Source organism: Kwoniella dejecticola, chromosome 9 (genome assembly GCF_000512565.2).
Source record: "Kwoniella dejecticola CBS 10117 chromosome 9, complete sequence".
NCBI lineage: Eukaryota > Fungi > Basidiomycota > Tremellomycetes > Tremellales > Cryptococcaceae > Kwoniella > Kwoniella dejecticola.
Window position 1 is genome coordinate 810,403 of NC_089309.1, and position 19,497 is coordinate 829,899.

Here is a 19,497-nt window from a genome sequence, read left to right on the forward strand (position 1 = left end):
CGCAGAATCGTTGCGCTGATACACCATGGCGGAAGAAAACTTTTCGACCGCTTTGACGACATGGAAGGGTAAGCCGGGATTGGGCGTTTGCCATGATAGCACGAAGGAGCTGATCGCGATTATCTGGTCATTGCAGAGATCAATCTGTCCGAGTTGCAAAAGTCTCTGGACTCGACAGCTCTGGATCTGGTAGAGAATCAGAAAGAGAACTTGGTGGGGAGGAAGAAATTGGCTGAACAAACTCGAGGTATGCCTTCTTCACACCCGCTTTTTCTCATGGTGGTATAGCTTCAAGGGGCCATGCTGACAGTGTGAATAGAGTTCAAGAAGCTCCCAGACGATGCTGAGAAGTTCAGCGCGATCAAAGTGCTTCTCAAGGCATATCAAGGGGAGATTGACTCCTTGACTCGACGCTCAAAAATGTCAGAAACGTCATTTCTGAATGTTTATAAGTTATTGGCAGATGCTCCTGATCCGTATCCGCTCTTGGACGCTGCAGTCGACCAGACCGTTAAGATTGCAGAGGCGCGGGTGCTCGAGTCAGAGCTGGATAGGCTCAGAGAGGAGAACGGGGATCTGAAGAAAAGCTTAGGGGAGATGAAGGATGTCGAGGATAGGCGCAAGAAAGCTGAGAATAAGGTAGAGCAAATCGAGGAGAAAGTAAGACGCCCTCCGTCGTTACAGCCGTACTCAGGTGATTACATGGCTGACATTCCGATTGCAATAGATGGAAGATTTGATCCAGGAGAGAGTGACGCAGAAGGAGAATGAGCTGAATGCTGAGTATGACGAGCGAATGCGGAATTATGAGGAACGGTGAGTTGACCCATACCGTTACCAACTGAGATGATACTGATCATGTGGCTCAACGTAGAGAGAAAGATCTGCAAAGACAGGTGGAGACTGTTCGTAATCAACTACGGGATATGCACTCTTCCAACGAGAGTACACAGGCCAAATTGCTGGATGCAAGCCAAAGACAAGGTAAATCTACCCCATGAAATACATCATCTAAGTATGCCTGGATGCTGACTATTTTCGACACGCAGAACAAGATGTCGCTGCTAGATTAGCAGAATTAGATATGGTAGCTGCAGATCTTTCGAGGGCTAACGAGCGAGTAGCCACGGTAGAAAGGAGAAACGTGAGTGACATGCCGTATTTTCAGGCTCCGACGAATTTGCTGATGCGAATACATGTGCATAGGAACTGTTGAGATCGGAGATCGAGTCTGTTCGAAGTGGCTCTCAACAAGCTGAAAAGTAAGCTTCGCATCACTTGGCCTGTATTAAAGCTCATCATTCGGTCTGCAATAGGGTCAAAGCCCTCGAATCGCAAATCCAAGAGCTTGAGGCTGAAGCATCCAGATTACTTCGAGCTTTGGACCAAATCAAAGAACAAAAGGCCGAGTCTGACCGGATAGCGAAGAAGAAAGAAGACGAATTGGCGAAAGAGGTGGCTTCACAGGTATGTTTCAATTATTGATGATAGTCTGCAGGGCCTAAGCAAGGGATTGACAAATTTGTGTCTAGACTACCGAGATCCAAAGTCTGAAGACCAAGGTCAAACAGTATAGCGATTACGATGAGATCAAGCGGGAATTGGAAATAATGAAAGCAAGTCATGTCTTTTCACATGACTAATACGAGAGGAGGACAAGAATGATCAAGAAGCTGACGATACCCGATCGTGTTTCAGTATGTCGAATTCTCTGGGGCAGATTTCGAGAACGATGATGAAGATCCATCAGACTACGCTTCACCAGCTTTGACTCTTCCTGATCCAAATGCAAGTGTAGCCAACAAGTCGCTCAACCGATCTTTAGAGAATCTACTGGTCTCCAAGAACAGGAGGTTACTGGAAGATTTGACGAAGTTGAGAGTGTCTTTCGAAGATCTGTCGAACGAACATTCGAAGACGGATGACATCATAAGCAATCTTCAGAACGATCTAGAGAAGCAATTGGGCTTAGTGGAGAAGCTGGAGAATGATCTGATGAATATCAATAACAAGGATGGAGGGGATGATAAGGAGACTAAAGGATTGCAAGGGCTGGATATCGGTGGTCTGAAAGTGGTGAGTGTCTTGTCCTGGCTTATCTTGCAACATCTTACCATGCCATATTTGACCTAATTGAGTCGATCTTCGGAGAGAGTAATGCTGAATGGTATGGGCGAAATCAGGACGGACGAGCCTCGCCTGCAGGTCAATCGGATAGTTCAATCTTACCTATCGTGACCTCGCAAAGGGACCGATTCAGACAACGTAATGCCGAGCTAGAAGAAGAGCTGCGAAAACAATTCGAGATCATCTCAGATCTGCGGACCGAGATCAAGTCTCTTCAAGCGGATAATCTGAAGTTGTACGAGAAGGTGAGGTATATAGGATCGTATAGAGATGGATCTGCATCAGGTAGTTCGGGGGGACCAAGTGGATATAATGTCCCTGGGCCGTCGAGAGGAAATGGGAACGGATTGAACGGTGTAGGCGTTGGAATTGGAGCGAGAAGGGATGATGAGATTGGGAAATATAAAGATAAATATGATGAGAGTTTGAATCCTTTCGAAGCGTTCAAAGGTCGAGTGAGTCATAACTCCAATTATAGTAACCAATCATCTACCCATTTCTCCCCATCAAGACTGCCCTCAAATCGAAGATCCAAGCTAATGAAGTTTTTGATCTTGCGATCGGGATGCCTTGATCGCAGGAAGCACAAAGAGCGATCCAAGCTTTGAATCCACTTGAAAGGGGAGTATTCTCTTTGACGAGAGCTATAATAGGGAATAAACAAGCTAGGAGCCTGTTCATTTTCTACGCTGCGAGCTTGGTAAGTGACTCATGGTTCCACATTGATCTTCCGGCAAGCGCTAAATAACGTCGCCTGATCTACAGCACATCCTCATTCTGTTTGTACTGTGGAACACGATGGCGGCGAGCGACTCAACGGCTCACCCGCCCGTGACCATACATCCGTGATCGCAAAAGTAATCGCAAAAGCAAAAGAGCAAGAGCTGGATGAAGCTTATACGGCTACTTCTTACACCTATACGCGGGGTAGGTAGATGAGGATAGAAGAGAAAGTCATTTACTTGTACTTATGTGCATTTCGATGGTCTCTACATGATATCCTATGTACAAAGCTGAAATCGATATGACATTCGGGATGATAGATACTACTGATTCTTCCCCTCGAACACCCTTACAGAACCGCTAAGGGGCATGAAATGCGATGATCATTGACCAAATTTGGCTAATCTTCTTCTTCGAATCTCGTCTGTAATGCATAGTAAGCTTGTTTGCCTATCACCATATGGAGTAAGGGAAAGCTTACCCGGGGAAGGTTCATGAGCTGGAGTATCATCATCTTCCAGAATCTCTTCATCCTCATCATCTTCTTTCTTGACTTCTTCCTTAACAGTCGGATTCAGCGGCGGTGCCAGCGCAGGTGCTTTAAAAGGTGAGGGTCCTTCTCTCGGAGGCAATTCCGGAGGCGGTTGCCAATCCGGTGGTAAATCATTCATCGAAGCCTTGAGAGCTGCTTGGAGGGCTTCGTCCTCGTCATCGTATGATCGGGAGTTGAATTGGAAATCCGTTGGACCAGTATACCCCTGATGCTCGTCCTGCCCAAAGAGATCTTCCACATCACCTCTACCTCTATACCTGTCTGTGGCTCTGCCCACTCCTTCAGCTTCTTCAGAATGAATTGATTCATCTTCGTCATCGTCGCCTCGATCCAAGGGGAAAGTGGTGTTTTCGAAAATGTCTTCATCCTCTATCCCATGAGTCGCAGTTGGTAATAATCTAGGAGTGGATTTGTTGGACGACTGCCTAGTTCGCGTCGCAGCAGGTCTAGAGTATTCGTCCTGTTCCACCTCGATTGGGTCCGAGGGGGTCAGGTCTTCTTGTCGCTTCTTGCGTCTGGCCGGAGGTGACGAGGGACCTGCGCCCGAGGAAGACGGGAAGTCGACGGTCGGAGTATCGGGATTCGTGGAAGTACCTGCATGTGAAGCTAAGAGATTGCTAAGCATGTCAGCATGAAGCCCATCTCGGGAAGTTGAGACGCTGGAGTCATCTTTGGCGTATTCAAGAGGTTGCGAACCGACATGAGGACTCACATCGTGCTGCTTCACCCATTGCACCTGATCTACCAACCGGCTCACCCAATTCTACAGCCATCGTATCGGCCAAACACTCGGGTAAAACCCCGATTCCACCATCTTGCCACCCCTCGCCCTCTCCGGCGTTCTCACCTTCCTTAGTCCCCTGTGTGCCCTTCCTCACGACAAAGACCGAATATCCTTCTTCCTCAGCTTGAGTGAGCACTAGACGTAGGTAGGTGGGCGAGATCCATTCCGGTTGGGGTAAGAAGGAATTCAGGTTGTACCATCTTTTGATCGCTGTGTGGTCTGGCGGGAAAGTCGAGAATCTTCGAAGAGGGAACCAATGCGACGAAAGATTCAGGATGAACGCTACTTGCTCCCTATCAGTCGAAGAAGGTGACGTCAGCTCACATTGAACCGAAACCTAAGTCTGTAGGACGAAGCAATACGATGAATGGGAGCGGAGGAACTCACTCTGGATGCTCTTGGTATTCCCTCATGGCTTCGCCTCGCCATCTCACCAAGCTAAGATCCCAGACCTCCAATGCTCGCTCGAGGACCGAGATGGAGAAGTAGCCCGTATCATCGTAATTATATGATTTCTTCAGTTGATGCGCTACATCGAGAGTGGCATTTTCGGCTTGGTCGAGTCTGCCAGACAGCGATGATGAGACGTCAACATGGTTTTCACGCCGTACACATCTTGTTATCGAGCGAGATTCACTCACTTCTTGGCTATGTCAGCTAAGTCGAATTCGGTATATGTGAATTGCTGTAGAACGTTGTTCCTGGCAACCGGCGAGTCAGCGTTGTCCACCCGCAGCGAGGTCGCAAAAATTGGCTCACAAGCAATGTTGAGCACCTAGACAGGGTGATAGCGTTAGCTGGATATAAAAGGCGCATTGAAGGTGACTTACAGAGCTGGGAACCCGGCTCTTGCCTCTCGAAATACATATCTACCGGAGGAAGGGAAGGAAGGCATCAGTGTTTCCTGTTCATCCTGAGTGGCTACGTGGTTGGAATGGGGTCTTACATGGTACGAGATCCATGTTGGGATGCAGACTTCCTCCGTGCGAGATTATGAGGCGGAGTATGAAATAGTGCTTGAGTTTATGCAAGAAGGAAGATGAATTAGCAGTTGAACAGGAACCAGGTGTCAAGGTATTTCCAGAGTCCCCCTTCCCCCGGTTGACTAACGTCATACGCGAGCAATCGGGTCCACGTGCGCAATGTAAACACGGGCCTAACGACAGACCGATGTGTTTCCCTTTTCAGTCACTACATCTCTGTGCAACTGCTTCTATGCATGGATCTATGCATGAATAGATACCTGCAGCTGGTGAAATGGTAGACGCGAACACTAGGTACTAGGTGGCTTGACCCAGAGACGATCTTGACTCTGATCGATCAGCCGTTTGGACGGGACATCTACCTGTAATTCCCGCTTGGTTGCCATCTTAGTATTTAGCCAGACTGATATCGAAGGCATAAAAATACAGATCCGCCCTCAAGCTAATAAAGGTTTGATCGTATCCACCAGTGTTTCTGCCGCCATCTGAGTTTGTTCTTCATTATCTCCATACTCCAATTCCGAGAGTTCAATCCCCAAAACATCGCACGATTCCGCCAATCCTTGAATCGCGCTCTGGAGTTGTTGCAACGATAAGCCATTCGGGACTTTATAGTCCGTAGGCACCATTCCAGGTTCTAGAACATCACAATCTAGATGTATAAACACCTTCTTGCCCTTCGCAGCATCGACCAACTCTCTAACGATATTGTACTTCTTAGTCGGCGCAATAAGTTTGATTTTACCCTGATCGATCAATTCTTTCTCGCACTCATCTAGATCTCTTGATCCTACCAAAATGACGTTCTCCTCTCTGATGTTCTTTCCGTCCGTGGTGATTCTTGGATCCCATAAGCCGACTGGACCGGATAATGCCATCCCGCCTAAAAAGCCCGTCGAGGAGTTCTCAGGGGTATTTAGATCCCCATGAGCGTCGAACCATACAACCACCACGTCCGGCGTATGTTTGGCGATTATAGGTAAGGTAGCTAAGGCGACTGAACACCTTGATAAGGCGATAACAGGCTTCTTACCCTCTAGCAGGATTTTGTTTAGTTCGCGTGAGATGGAATGGTAGTTCGGTAAAGCAGCTTGGAGCTCTTCTTTCCACCTGCCATTCAAGGCTTTCTCGGGTTGCCCAATCACGATTGGCCCAAGCTCTAAAGCAGAAGATAAGTGTGAAGTCAAGATGGGTGTGGCAAGCACAGCTTTGTCGTTGTGGTCTCCTGATCGGCCGGCATAGTGTAATAGCCCGTATGAATTTGTGCGCTGTTGAAGGTCATCTATCAGCGGCTAAATTACTCTGTGTAACTGACAGTATGGATTCGTTGAAAAATATGACTGACTCACTTTGCCAGCAGCTGACGGTATCGAGGTGTACTGTCGGCTCGCAAGGGCTCGCAGAGCACCAGTGGTATTCTTCAAGAATCGGGAAGACATTGTTGATCAAGGAGCTGAGAGGCGTTTATTTCGTTGCGGTCTCGTGTTCACACCAAGGGGATCGAGAGCTGCTCGCTGTCCGTTGAGCTTGAGCAAGATTTGTTGCTAGTTCATGCATTGCAATGTTCCGCCGGTCCATCCTGGTCGTCGCGGCCAAGGATCTCTTGATTCTGAGTCAATTTCGAGTCGATATACGAAGTGCATCCGCGTTTATTTGCTCAACCTGTTCGAACTCTTAGGATAGAGTTGGCAGGCGGATGATCCGTGACGTCATTTGGTTTGTTTACACGTGCCATATCTGTACGTTCGTTCGTTCAGCTTGCATGGCGAATTGTTCAATTTACCTTTGTTTGCTATCTATCTCTCTGTCCAGTTGAGAACAGGCATGAGAGAACGACTCAACTTGACGGCTCGTACCCCAACATCATAATGCTATAGACGACCATGAAGCTCAGCATCCTCCCTCTTCGCTCCGTCATACCTCCGAGGGCAGGCCCGTCACGACTTCAACCCAAACTACAGCTCAGATTATCCACAAATCAATTCTCATCCTCAGCCCGCTCGTCTTCTGCAACACTCCTGAGCCCTAGACGTCCTTCGGGCTGGACCACCGCTACCCTCCCTCGAATATGCTCGAATACGTTCTGGAGGAGCTTTCATCCCTCCAGACCTAGACATGATGTCTTCTTCGTAGCCTTTCCAGCGTTGAAAAGCGGCCTATTGAGTATAACTAGATTCAGTTTGTTGTTTCTACCTTTCGTATTCAGGTACAAGTGAGTCAGCTTTCACTTAAGACTTCAGCGCTTTAGCGAGAAGGCTCTGCTGTCCATTCCGAGTCGCTGACGTTCCCTGTACTGCAGACTATGGCAGAAGTACAAGAAGACGTCTTATGCTCTAATACAGCTTCCCGTCAGTCTGCATTTCCGCTTCTTTTCTTCTTCATCAAACGATAAGGAATGCTGACGGATACAATCATTCTCGCAGATCTTCGCGATTTGCGTAGTACTGGCATTGGGACTGGATCAAAGTCCACGTACGGGTCGATGGAGGCTGTTGTTGATGTCTGAGCATGAAGAGATGGCATGGTCAAGGCGAAAGTGAGTCTGCTCTGATCTCTTTCAACTCCAAGTCCTCGCGCTGCATATATCTATATCTATTGGAGCGTCGCTGATCCACGAGCTGTGTCAGACAACAAGAAGTCCTGCGGAATGACGGTCCCTTGATCCTATCAGAAGACGACGAACGATGTAAGCAAGTCTCAAGAGTGACCACCAAGCTAGTAACGGCATTAGAGGAACAAGATCATCATATCATACACGGAGCAAGCTGGCCGCCGCGTTCTCAAGAATTATCAAGAGTAATCGCGGAACGAGAGGCTCAATTTGGCTTGACTCCTACAACAGAGGAAACACAGAGGAGACATGTTCATTACAAGCCTTCAGGTACGGCTCATTCAACTTTCATGCCTTTCAGACCGGCAACCAGCAATCCTCTCAAAAAGCTCGAAAGCGCAGATTGGAATTTATACGTCGTTGACTTGGTAAGCCCTTCATCTGCTCTCCAGAGTCTATCCTCTCAAACACCTTCGTCAAGCGACCTAGAAGCTGATAGTCAACCAAAATGAAATATAGCCCCAGATGAATGCTTTTGCCCTTCCGAGCAAAGACATCTTCGTATATACCGGTCTGCTGAGCACTCTGCCGGAAGGAGACCACTCGTTACTTGCGGCTGTGCTGGCGCATGAGATTGCTCATGTGACCCAACGCCATAGTGTGGAAAATCTAGGGGTGAGCCAAGCATCGCATTTACTGTAATGCTCCGATTTCGTGGAAGACAGCATATTGATGTGTTTTGCCAGTTCTTAAACATCGCTGCTGTCGCCTTTGACGTCTTGAGAGGAATAACATTCGCCTTGACTATCTCTTTCCCAATGTGAGGCTCCCTTTTAGCTCCGTTTACCAAGACCCTAGCTCGGAAGACGGCTAAGATAATGATGACGCTTAGGATCACCGACTCTGCTGGGCTATTCATAAACTGGGTGAATGACGTGGTGGCAGAAAGAGCATATTCGAGGAAGCTGGAGCAAGAAGCAGACGCTGTTGGATTGGAGGTGAGCTCTTTCATCCTTCATCAAGGTCGGATGTGGTCGAGCTCTAGAGGCATGGTCAGCTGATGCAAAGTACAGATCATGGCTACTGCAGGCTATGATCCTCGAGCGGCACAGGATCTTTGGGAGCTGATGCGCGCCGTCGAAGCTGACGCCGAAGCTGCTGGACAAGCTATCAAAGTGGAGAATAAGTTTGCAATGCTTCGGACACATCCTACAAGCGAGGCTAGGCAAGAAGTGAGCAATTGCTTCATTCTTTCCCCGCTGTGGGATATTCTTGCCATTTCGTTATTCAGAAATTCAGATTGTTGATATCGGAGATCCTGTGCATTTAGGCTTTGGCGAAGGATATGCCTGCTGCGCTGAAGATCTGGCGAGATCATATACCCAAACGACCCGCTTTCAATTCTCCCTCTCAACCACAAGTGCAGAAGGGACCAAAAGAATCGGATTTGAAAGAGGCTCAAGGCCTTGCTGCTTGAGATCGAAATAAAAAGCTTTGGCACTTCCGTGTGGGTCCGGGGAGCTTTGGTATCATGAAAGGGTTTAGTGACTGAACGAGAGGCGCGTTGTACTCTGTATTTTCATTTCGTCGATGTTTGATATTTGATAATTGATACCATGCATATGACAACCCACGTCCCCAAGTCTCTCTCTGTGGCGTGTGTATCAGCGATAGTTGATGCATGGCGTAACATCGGTGCGTGGGTGAGTGAAGATTGCGGTAATGGTCGTACCTGATTGACAGATTGGTAACGCTTTGATAAGCGGGATATTTCGCCGAAGTTTCTCCTTGGTGATTTATGAGCATTATTCGACTTCGGATGTGGGAGGATGATCAATCTTGTATCTGCTGACTAGGGTTTTAGTAATCTATTTATGTGATTATGCTATCAAGGTGGATCACTTAGGTAAGGCCTGATCGTCCACAGCGGTCAATTGGAAGGAGGATGCGAAGGTCGAAAGGTATATAATGAGATGAAGCATGCATTCCATTTCCTGATATTTTCATCCAACATTCCCTCAACGCAACTTACAAATAACTAGAGCTCAGTAGAGTTATAAACATACTCACAACCAACCATACTCACAATCATCGAACCTCCAGAACACACTCGAACAGCAGCAATATCGTCCACCTCCACGATGTCATCGTCAGTCAACGCAAACGAAAACGCAAACGCAATAGCCAAGAACATCGTCGTATTCGGTGCGACGGGACAACAAGGAACGGCCTTTATCGAGGTGAGTGCTTCCTATCCTGACTTGGCCACCTTCCTGACAGATTCAATGGACAACTGACAAAACCCGTATTGACCCGCATATGCACATATCATAGGCTTTAACCGCACAAAACACTTTGGAAGATATCAAATACGCCATATACGCACTATCTAGAACACCCTCATCAGACCACTCGACCAAATTAGCCAATCTCCCAGGGGTGAAAGTCGTACCCGTCCCCAAGGATTATATGGATAAACCCGAACATGCTTTCGAAGCTACTGGTTTGAGAGTTGGTGAGGTGCATGCGGTGTTTAGTGTGCAGGGGTACGTCTCGGAGAAGGTTGAATTGGCTCAAGGTGGGTTGAGTAGTGGCTCATTAACATTTTGCATGATTCCCGAGCTCCTGTGGCATAGCTCTCATCTGAGACTTGATATGAGAATTGGCGCTGACGTGAGAATTCGACTGCCTTCCCTTTTCATTGGAATATCTTTAGGCAAAGCCATCATTGACGCTTCGAAGAAATGGGGTGTCAAGCAATTCGTCTACTCTTCCATCAGTTTTGGGGGTCTGGACGATACCCATTCCTCAGTGTAAGTCGGTTCCCACCCGTCGAGTCTGCCTCTACTTTGTACACCATTGACAATTGGTTTTATCGTCCTTAGATTCGAAGTCAAACGAGAGGTCGAGAACCACCTCCTCAGCTCGGGTTTGGGATACACCATCATCCGTCCTACTCAATTCATGGACAACCTCCTCCCCAGCTCCGCATTCATGTTCAAGATCTCCCGGACTATCTTGCTCCGACAGACATTCTACAATCATCCTGAGCGATTACACCAGCTTATCTCAGCCAGAGATATAGGCCGGACTGCTGCTCAAGCTGTCATCCACTCTGACTCTGACTCTGACTCTGACTCTGACTCTGACTCTGACTCTGACTCTGACTCTGACTCAGATTCTTCCGATTCTGAGAAATGGTTAAATCGCATTATCGATATTGCGGGGGACGCTTTGACCCCAGCTCAGATCGAGGAGATATACCAAGAAGAGATGGGTTCTGCGGTGGAATTGACTTATTGGCCATTAGCGACTTTCGTCAGATGGGTCAGTCCGCTAGGCGCGATGGCGCGGTTCTTTGATGATTATGGATTCAAGGTGGACATTCCGAAATTGAAGGATGATGTCCCCCAGGTGGAGTATGAGGATTTGAGGGCGTTCTTGAGAAGATATAAAGCTGAGCATTGATCGGACTCGAGATTTATTGATCCGTGAGCCCGTGTCGCTCAGTACTGCTGGTGACTTAGTGTATCTTTGATATTATGTACATTTGATCGCGTTGTGAGTATCTTATATAATAACCTATAATTTAGATGGATATGAATACAACATGTAAACAAACAGTGGGGACCATTACCACTCTATTCTTCTCCATCTAGTCTATCGATCCTTCTGCAGTGAGTTCAGTCATCAGTCTCCTTCTGCAGCCCTCTTCTTCGCAATCTGATATCCGCTTTCGTGCCCGTGGTCTGCGTTTCTTCCGTCTCTTGCATATCCACCACGCCCTTCTGACCACCAAAGTCATCATCATCCTCTTGAATTCCGGCGGTCTTCTCTTCCGCCGATTTTTTTTCTATTGAAGCACCTGACCCTCTCAAATTCTTCAATCCAGTTCTATGACTCTCCTTCCGGCCTTTGTCTAGCTTATCGCTATACAGATACAAAAGCACGACATCGGCTATCCCGACTATCAGCCCTGTCAAGATCCCTAGTAAGATCGAGACCTCCGTAGAGTACCCAGCGGAGGACTTGCAGACTAGGTAAATGGCGATAGCGGAGCCAAAGATCGAGAATAGGATGTTGAGCACGGTAGATATTGTTTTGGATAGTTTACGATACTCGGAGCCGATTGAGGGGGGTTTATGGTTTGGGTTTAGGTATGAGGGGATGAATGGATTTGACTGCGAATAGATACGTGATGTATAAGCGCGATTACTTCCTTCGTCGAAAGGAATCGTCAAGTTGTTTTGGTGATGAGTAGACGGTGGACGTTCGAATAAGGTATCTTGCAACACATACCTTCTCGGGATTCTCAGCTGCTTTCAGTCGTTCGAGATCGTGAGGAGGTATGTAGATTTGGGTTCCTGATAATAAGCTGATTGAGGTATATCGATTCGGATCTAAAAGTGAAGTGTTAGGTGAGCTGCTGCATGGGTCCTTCTGCCTAACAGCGGCGGATAAAAGGAAAAAATCAGAGAAGCACTCACCCAGCCCTTTCCTTCTGAGCTGCGTCTTCGCACCTTCTAATCCTGCCCAGCGAGATAAACCCTCTATGGTCTCGAGCGGTATCGTCATTGGAAAAGACTGTCCTGCCGATGGGAGAAGCACTTGATGTGCAGCTCCACTACCGGGTTCAATGGGAGGTCCTGTGATTGTGTCGGCTACCCTCTCGATTGGCGATGTTGAAGCAGCAAGTCCAGTCCTAGCTTCATCGCGAGCTGAATTCGATTCGGATAGTCGCCGGTCCTCGGCCAAGTGAAGAACAGGGGTTGTTTGGCTTGTCGTCCTACTCAGTTCCTCTCGAAGGGTTTTAGGTAAATCCACATCTTGAGATAAGAGATCTTGAATTGTCTCGAGTAGATGAGGCGGTAGGATCATCAGAGTCGTCATTTATGTTCTTCGAGCTTTGATCTTACAGTTTCTATAGTGAGCGGCATTGTATTGTGCACTATAATATAAGCTTCACATCCAACTTTTGTGCACGGTAGAGTAATTATCCGACATCTTCGTTAAGCGTCATCAAACATCGTCAACCTCGACTTACGTAATTACGCTTTGACCGCTGAAAATGAAGTAAACAACCCACTCAACCCCATACGACGCGACTTGTTTTCCAGAGTACACTGACACAAAAAGACACGTTGACTTTTGCTCATTCAACCATTTCAACAGGATTCAAGCATCGACACAACAGTCAATGACATCTCAGCAAGTCCGGTAAGCTGAAATTGACGTCCAGATCAAGGCAGGATGTCGTTCATAGGAGCAGGAGAGCTCGAACATAAAGTGAATCAGCTGCAACGTCAACTGGATCACAAAGGTGAGTCCGAATCCGATAATGTCAACTCATTGAGACCCCAGCAAGCTGATAGCTGTCTCGGTCAGACCATGAACTGAACTCGATCAAGAACGAACAACGGAAGAAGGACGATGATTTGAACAAAGCTAGAAGAGCGAAAGAAGATGCAGAGTACAAGGTAAGCTGTGGTTCAATAACATCTTCAAAACCAGGATGATCCGCTAACAGATGGGTTGAACAAATAGTTGAGAGATGAAGCGGAACGTGCGCACCAAGCTGAGAAGTCGATATCGAGCAAGACGAACGTACGTCCCCTCCGCTCTCGGTGATGAGGCATGATCCTCCTGAAGCTGATGTATTGACATGACATGCATGTAGGAGATAACGCAATTAAAGCTGAAATTATCGAATCTCGAGTCCAGCTTAGGACAAGCCAATGAAAAGTTGAAGAGGGAAGAGAAGGACAATGAGAGGATACAAAATGGTCAGCTCCTTCACCATTGCGCGCTGCTGTCACGATGAGCTGATGAGGAGCGTCTTGCAGCTCTGGACGAAGCTCTTAATAGCGGATCGGACGGTGCTTCACTACAGATCAGGTCGCTTCAGTCAAGGATAAAGCAATTAGAGGAGAACCTGAAGTCTGCTGAGCAGGAGAAAGAGAGTCTGCGTAACCAGGGACAGGGCAGCCCGAATGATCCATGGGCTTCAAGCGAGGTGAGCCATGTCATGAGAAGCGTTGTAAGCTCATCAGCTGACGACCATGCCCATCATCAGCCACTCACCAGAGGAGAAAGAAACAGGTTGATGGTACTCCAAAACCAGGTGGAAAGCTTACGAGAAGAGAATGCTCGTTTGCAAGTAAGTATATGTGACGACTAGAGGTCAATATGTAGGACGATGTGTAGGGCATTGGCTGACTGCTTTTCCAACAGTCATCTGGTCCATCAAAATCCTCTTCGTCGTCATCTGACATATCTGGATCCTCTTCACCCTCACGTCCCAAAGGTAAACGACGCTCAATGTCCGTGTCCGGCCCGGCCCCATCAGAGATGTTAGAATTGGAGAATCAAATCATGACCTTGCAGGAACAATTGGCTCTTCGAAAGAAGGATCTCGATAAAGCTGTCAATGAGAAATTGGCCGCGGAGATAACGTCAAAGAAGAAAGTGCAAAAGCTGGAGAGCGACATGGACGACATCAAAGAGGAGCTAGACTTCTATAGGCGTAATCAAGATGCAGGATCAAGTGGGGAGGTGGAAAAAGTCAAAAAAGCTATGAAATTGGAGAACGATAATCTACGCGTGCAATTATCAGAAAAGGAAGAAGAGATCACTAAGAGATCTCAGGAAATACAGGAATTAGAGAAGAAATCTGAACGCGCGACTGCTCTTGAGCTAGAATTGGAAAACGAGAGGAATGCTCGTGTCCTTCTGGAGCAACAACAGTCCTCTTCTACTTCGAACGTGGATGGAGCTTCAGAAGGATTGCAAGAGGCCGAAGAGAAGATACAGTCGTTGCAAGCTGAATTGGCCAAGGCTCGATCGGGCAGTACGACATCGAAGGGAGATATGGAATTAAGACAAGTCAAGCGTGAGCTTCAGAAGACAATCAGGGATAAAGAATACCTAGAAAGTCTAGTCAAGGAAAACGATGAGCTGTTGGCGGAGAAGGACGAGGAAATTCAACGAATGAAGACGGCTATTCCTGTGCCAGGATCACCTGTTCTTTATGCTCAGCCCGACGGCAGGCTTGAAGAACTAGAGAACCAAAAGATTGATTTGAAAAACCAGATTCAAGAACAGCAAGGCAAATACGAGGCAGACATCAAAGCAATCGAGCTTCAATTGAACAAAAATCCGAGGGAACTCAGCCGTCTGGAAAAAGCTGAACGAGAGCTCAGGGACAAATGGCAAGCTGCTCAAGAAGATATACAAGTGAGTGCAGCTTTATAGATAAGGGAAATTTGCAAGTACTATAAGCTGACTCACTCTCACAGGCTATTGGCGCTCAACGCGATGAAAGTAATGCCCAGTTGCGCGAAGCAAGCGAGAAGCTGTCAGCCAAACAAGCGGAATGCACCAGCCTTGCCTCCCAAGCCGAGACCCTTCGAGCGGATCTGCTTCAAGCTCAAGATATGGCTTCGACCTCGAAGCTGCAGAGTGATGAGCTTCGAGCGAAGCTTAGTGAGGCCGAATTGTCCCTCAAGGACAAGGAATCCGTTGTCAATGACCTCAAAGCGCAGCGAAACGAATTGGAGACTGCGTTATCCTCTCAAACGCGCGACAGTGCGGATCTCACCAAGATGGCAGAAGCGCTGACGGCAGCTCAAAACGATCTGATGCAGACACAAGCCACATTGGTGGCCATGGAGGAACAGAAATCTCGATTGGAGGAGAAGGTTGAGGTTTCCAATAAAAAGAATGAAGCAACTCTACAGCAAATTAATGACCTCACGGCGAATCTGGCAGCTATCGAGGCGCAACTGGGCAAGAGTGAACAACAGGTGCAGATTCTTTCCGATGAAAAAGACGAGGTGTTGAAGTGAGCATCTACATTCCTGACATTCAATGCATATCTCGGCGCTGACATACTGCTTGCTGCAGATCATTCAGAGACCAACTGGATGATTTGAAAGCGGATCTCAGCTCTCTCCAGATACAGCTCGATGTTAAGATCGCCGAGCTTGCGGTGTCCACCGCTGCCCATGAAGAAGTGCAGACTCGCTTCGAGGAGGCTGTACAATCCCTCAACAAGGTCCAAGACAAATTGACCGCACTCGAGGAGGTCCAAGCTGATCAGTCGACCGAGAGTGAATCTAGGGTCAAGGATGAAGAGTTGTTCCAGCTCAAAGAGGACAAGGCGAGACTAGCTCAAGAATTGGAAGGTACCAAAGTGGAGCATGAGAAGGAGATGGCTGCTTCAAACTTCAAGAATGAGCAGGACCTGACCGAGACCCAGCACCGTATCAAAGCATTACAAGAACAAGTCGAAAGTTTGCAAACCGCTTTATCGGCGAGCCAGAACACAGCCTCCAGATCGGAGATCGCCAGTGACAGCGAGACACTGCATCGAATGGAGCAGAAAATATCTCAGCTACGAACCGAAAGAGATGAATTGCGACACAACTTGTCCTTCGTACAGAATGAGAGGCATTTCGCTATTCGTGCTGCCACATCCGACAAAGAGTCTGCTTTAAAAGATGTTCGAAAGACGAAAGAAGAGCTCAAACAAAGTAACGCAGCTTACGAAAAGCTTCAATCAGAGTGGAGGAGCTTGAACGAAAGATTCGAGACTCAAGAAGAGGACAATGCGGAAAGCAGACAGCTATCTAAACGAATATCCGGCTTAGAAACTGACTTAGCGGACCAAAACCTCAAGGTCAAATCGCTCGAATTAGTATTACAGAATAAGATGAAGACCCTTTCGAGCTTACAAGGTCAACTGCAATCCGCCGAATCTCGTGCAGAGGGCTTGCAAAAGGAGTTATTGGAGATGGTTCACCATGTTGGCCAAACAACTAAATTATCGGACCCACCCCGACCTCCTTCTGCCTTCTCAGAACACAACGATTCGCCTACCGAAATGGTCCCTCCCCTCAATAGCAATAACACCGGCGAGAGGACAAGACGAACCTCTTTGGGTCATATGCGGTCCAGATCTAACGTCTCTGTTTCGGCCCACACGATGCAAAACCTGAACGTCGAAAGACAACTGCAAGCTAAGATTGGCAGACGTGATGGTAAGTTATTCTGTCCTGAGACGTTTTGTTGTAGCTGATGTATCAAATTGGCTATAGCGCGAATTGCGGAACTTACCCATGACCTGGAGAAAGCGAATATGAATTTGACGCTCGCCAAAGAAGCTCAAGAAGAAACTCTCGAGGAGATTTCGGAACTTACTGAAGAAAGAGATAGATTACAAGCGAAGATCCAGCAAGCCGAGGAAGAGCACGAAGATCCGGAGGTCCTAAGGAGCTTGGTCTTGTCCTTGATCATGTATCGACAGAGTCATCAATCCTCTCAAGCCAGATGGGGAGTAGCGAAGGACCTTCTCGCCAAAAATCGAGAAGCGGCCAGCGTTCTTAGAACCTCGGTCACAGAATCAGAAAGCAAAGCTGCTGAGAACGCCAAACGCCTTCAAGATATGGTCGAAGAGAAGTCAACCCTGGAAGAGCAAGTCAACGCCGTTCGAGCCAAGCAAGAGACCTCTCAAGCGGATTTGAAGGGAGCGCAGCAATCAATGCAAGCTCTGCACACCCGAATTGATGAGTATGAAGCTGCCAAGATGGCTGCTGCTGAGAAAGAGATCGCAGTATCCGCGATCGAAGCGCAAGTCGCCGAGAAAGAAGATCGTATTCGAGACCTCAAGGCGCAAAACATAGATTACACTACTCGAATCGAGACGCTCAATGGCGCCATGGCAGAACTTCGATCATCGCGAGAGGAAGAGATCGCTAAGCTCAACGCCGAGATTGAGTTATTGAAAGTGTCTATTGAGGGCAGCTCTGAGCAGGCCAAAAATCTAGAAGCTGAGAAGGCCGGCTTAGCGGAACAGGTCAGTGCAGCCGAGAGAGCCTTGGAAGAGGGTATGAGCGAAGTTTCCCATGAAAAAGAGAGATTAGAGGCTCGCGCTCAGGATCTCGAACGTCGGGTCAGTGAGCTAGAAGGACAGCTCAATGAAAAGGTAGATGCGCTGGAGCAGGCAGCCAAGAAATCGGAGGAGATTCAGAAAGACCTTGAACTTGCTCAACGCAAAGAGGAACAAGTTGATGAGCGGGAAGCGGTCATTGCAACTCTCCAGCGCGAACTGACGGATCTTAAGCACCGTGCTCAGCAAGACTCGGAGAATGCTATGCGCTTGGAAGACGAATTGACCGCTCTTCGGGATATCATCAAGACTACAGCGGAAGAGAAGAGCGCTCTTTCGGATCAAATGGAGACCATGAGAGACACCATCTCCGCGAAAGAGAGGATCCAAGAGATTAATAAGAAACAACTTGAAGAAGCGGTCACCGAGCTGAGTGAAGTCAAGCAAGCCAAGATTATGGTTGACAGTATGATCACGAAAGTCAAAGATGAGCTCGAACGGTCTCAGCAAGACAGGCATCTTGTCGAGGGTTATTTGAAGGAAGTTGAAGGTCGATTAGATGGACTGTGAGTGTAGTCCATATCGTTGATGTTTAAGTAAGATATCCGACTGGCAGAGTATTTAGCTAATTGAATTGATCACTTACAGATCGGCTCAATTGGCATCTGCAAAGCAAGAGCTTATCGACGCTCAACATCAGTTGGAAATCTCTCAGAAAGCTTCAGCGGAACACCAGAAGGAATTGGACGATCTGAAGAACGAGAATTCAGAATTGAAAGTCCGACTTGACCAGGCTCTCACTCAATGCGAAGCAACCCCGAACTCAGAGATCGACAGAGTGGATGACGAATTGGTGAATGATCTAAAAGAGCGAATCGAACAGCTCGAAGCGTCTCTCACGCAAAAGACGGAGGAAGTCGACGAAGCCGATGATCGAACCAGAGAGGCGTTCAAGGCCAATGCTAAATTAGAGAAGAAGTTGGGTAAATTACAGAGACAGTTGGAGACTGCTCAAGTCGAGAAGAATACAGCTTTAAACAAGCTGGCTACACAACCTCAACCTCAACCTACTCTCGTTTCGCAGCCCCAGGCTCAAGCTCAAGCTCGAGCTCAAGCACCGAAACAACGAATCGTCTCTGCTCCATTACCTATATCCAATTCTACTGCTCAACCCCAACCTCAGCCTCAGCCTCAGACCCAAAGTCAAGCTCAGAGTCAACGAACTCCTTTAACATCAGTCAATATATTCAAGCCTACCACGAATACGAACTCTAACACCTCGTCCGCTGAAAATGTCAATACCGACGCCAATGCAAAAATAGGACACAAGAGACATCGGGAAGATGAACCTATCAAACCTACTGCTCCCGAAGCTATCCTCCAAGCTCCCCCTATTTCCATGATGAAAACGAAATCCATTTCACCTGGCAAGCCACTCACACATCATCCCAGAACGAGTTTCACCCCCCAGCGAGGACCGCAGCCGCAACTAGATATAGGTAAACAAAGACCTGCTTTCCCCTTGCCACCTACTCGGAGTGCTTTCCAGCCTCAAACGCAACCTCGATAAATTAATCACAGAACATCCCTTGATTCCACCATGCAGGTACGAACGATGATGGATCAAACATCAGAGTGGAACGGACTTTTTCATGAGCGGCTTCTTGTACATGGAGTCTCTCCTCAGTATTCTTTTGTATACTTTACGAACGATATGATCAATACCCATTCCATAGAACCATTGTGAAATGATATAATATAGTGCTTGTGAATGCATGAGTGCATGAATGCGTGAATGCTTGAATGAATGCGTGTCAAGATATGCAAGATTTGTTTCATGCAGAATACAACTATGCGATATACTCTCGCTAATAGGCCACCTGATAGACC

At 47.6% G+C, this 19,497-nt stretch overlaps 7 protein-coding genes across 7 annotated transcripts; 4 read left to right on the plus strand and 3 right to left on the minus strand.

The window, feature by feature from the left end:
• Positions 1 to 25: 25 nt before the first annotated feature.
• On the plus strand, positions 26 to 2,976 carry I303_107255 (uncharacterized protein; the record flags this gene model as incomplete). The annotated part of the gene is made up of 13 exons (XM_065969533.1): positions 26 to 68; positions 137 to 247; positions 320 to 660; positions 728 to 816; positions 875 to 984; positions 1,050 to 1,144; positions 1,207 to 1,262; positions 1,317 to 1,467; positions 1,533 to 1,616; positions 1,699 to 2,076; positions 2,184 to 2,582; positions 2,708 to 2,827; positions 2,893 to 2,976. 13 exons carry the CDS (start codon positions 26 to 28, stop codon positions 2,974 to 2,976), a joined length of 2,061 nt encoding a protein of 686 aa, XP_065825605.1.
• Positions 2,977 to 3,233: 257 nt separating this feature from the next.
• Positions 3,234 to 5,149, minus strand: I303_107256 (uncharacterized protein; the record flags this gene model as incomplete). The annotated part of the gene is made up of 8 exons (XM_065969534.1): positions 3,234 to 3,274; positions 3,332 to 4,009; positions 4,116 to 4,480; positions 4,575 to 4,751; positions 4,829 to 4,888; positions 4,947 to 4,962; positions 5,018 to 5,056; positions 5,134 to 5,149. 8 exons carry the CDS (start codon positions 5,147 to 5,149, stop codon positions 3,234 to 3,236), a joined length of 1,392 nt encoding a protein of 463 aa, XP_065825606.1.
• Positions 5,150 to 5,607: 458 nt separating this feature from the next.
• On the minus strand, positions 5,608 to 6,609 carry I303_107257 (uncharacterized protein; the record flags this gene model as incomplete). The annotated part of the gene is made up of 2 exons (XM_018409939.1): positions 5,608 to 6,438; positions 6,520 to 6,609. The coding sequence occupies 2 exons, from the start codon at positions 6,607 to 6,609 to the stop codon at positions 5,608 to 5,610; spliced, it is 921 nt and encodes a 306-aa protein (XP_018260942.1).
• A 444-nt stretch (positions 6,610 to 7,053) lies between these two features.
• Positions 7,054 to 9,198, plus strand: I303_107258 (uncharacterized protein; the record flags this gene model as incomplete). The annotated part of the gene is made up of 9 exons (XM_018409940.1): positions 7,054 to 7,382; positions 7,470 to 7,518; positions 7,594 to 7,706; positions 7,798 to 8,149; positions 8,241 to 8,396; positions 8,468 to 8,541; positions 8,614 to 8,719; positions 8,795 to 8,953; positions 9,052 to 9,198. The coding sequence occupies 9 exons, from the start codon at positions 7,054 to 7,056 to the stop codon at positions 9,196 to 9,198; spliced, it is 1,485 nt and encodes a 494-aa protein (XP_018260943.1).
• A 664-nt stretch (positions 9,199 to 9,862) lies between these two features.
• I303_107259 (uncharacterized protein) lies at positions 9,863 to 11,189 on the plus strand (the record flags this gene model as incomplete). Its single annotated transcript, XM_018409941.1, has 4 exons — positions 9,863 to 9,961; positions 10,056 to 10,299; positions 10,438 to 10,534; positions 10,607 to 11,189. 4 exons carry the CDS (start codon positions 9,863 to 9,865, stop codon positions 11,187 to 11,189), a joined length of 1,023 nt encoding a protein of 340 aa, XP_018260944.1.
• Positions 11,190 to 11,404: 215 nt separating this feature from the next.
• On the minus strand, positions 11,405 to 12,611 carry I303_107260 (uncharacterized protein; the record flags this gene model as incomplete). Its single annotated transcript, XM_018409942.1, has 3 exons — positions 11,405 to 11,902; positions 12,021 to 12,121; positions 12,209 to 12,611. 3 exons carry the CDS (start codon positions 12,609 to 12,611, stop codon positions 11,405 to 11,407), a joined length of 1,002 nt encoding a protein of 333 aa, XP_018260945.1.
• Positions 12,612 to 12,971: 360 nt separating this feature from the next.
• I303_107261 (uncharacterized protein) lies at positions 12,972 to 19,177 on the plus strand (the record flags this gene model as incomplete). The annotated part of the gene is made up of 11 exons (XM_018409943.1): positions 12,972 to 13,041; positions 13,107 to 13,198; positions 13,266 to 13,325; positions 13,399 to 13,504; positions 13,565 to 13,734; positions 13,795 to 13,878; positions 13,953 to 14,954; positions 15,017 to 15,561; positions 15,624 to 16,759; positions 16,817 to 18,173; positions 18,256 to 19,177. 11 exons carry the CDS (start codon positions 12,972 to 12,974, stop codon positions 19,175 to 19,177), a joined length of 5,544 nt encoding a protein of 1,847 aa, XP_018260946.1.
• Positions 19,178 to 19,497: the final 320 nt, after the last annotated feature.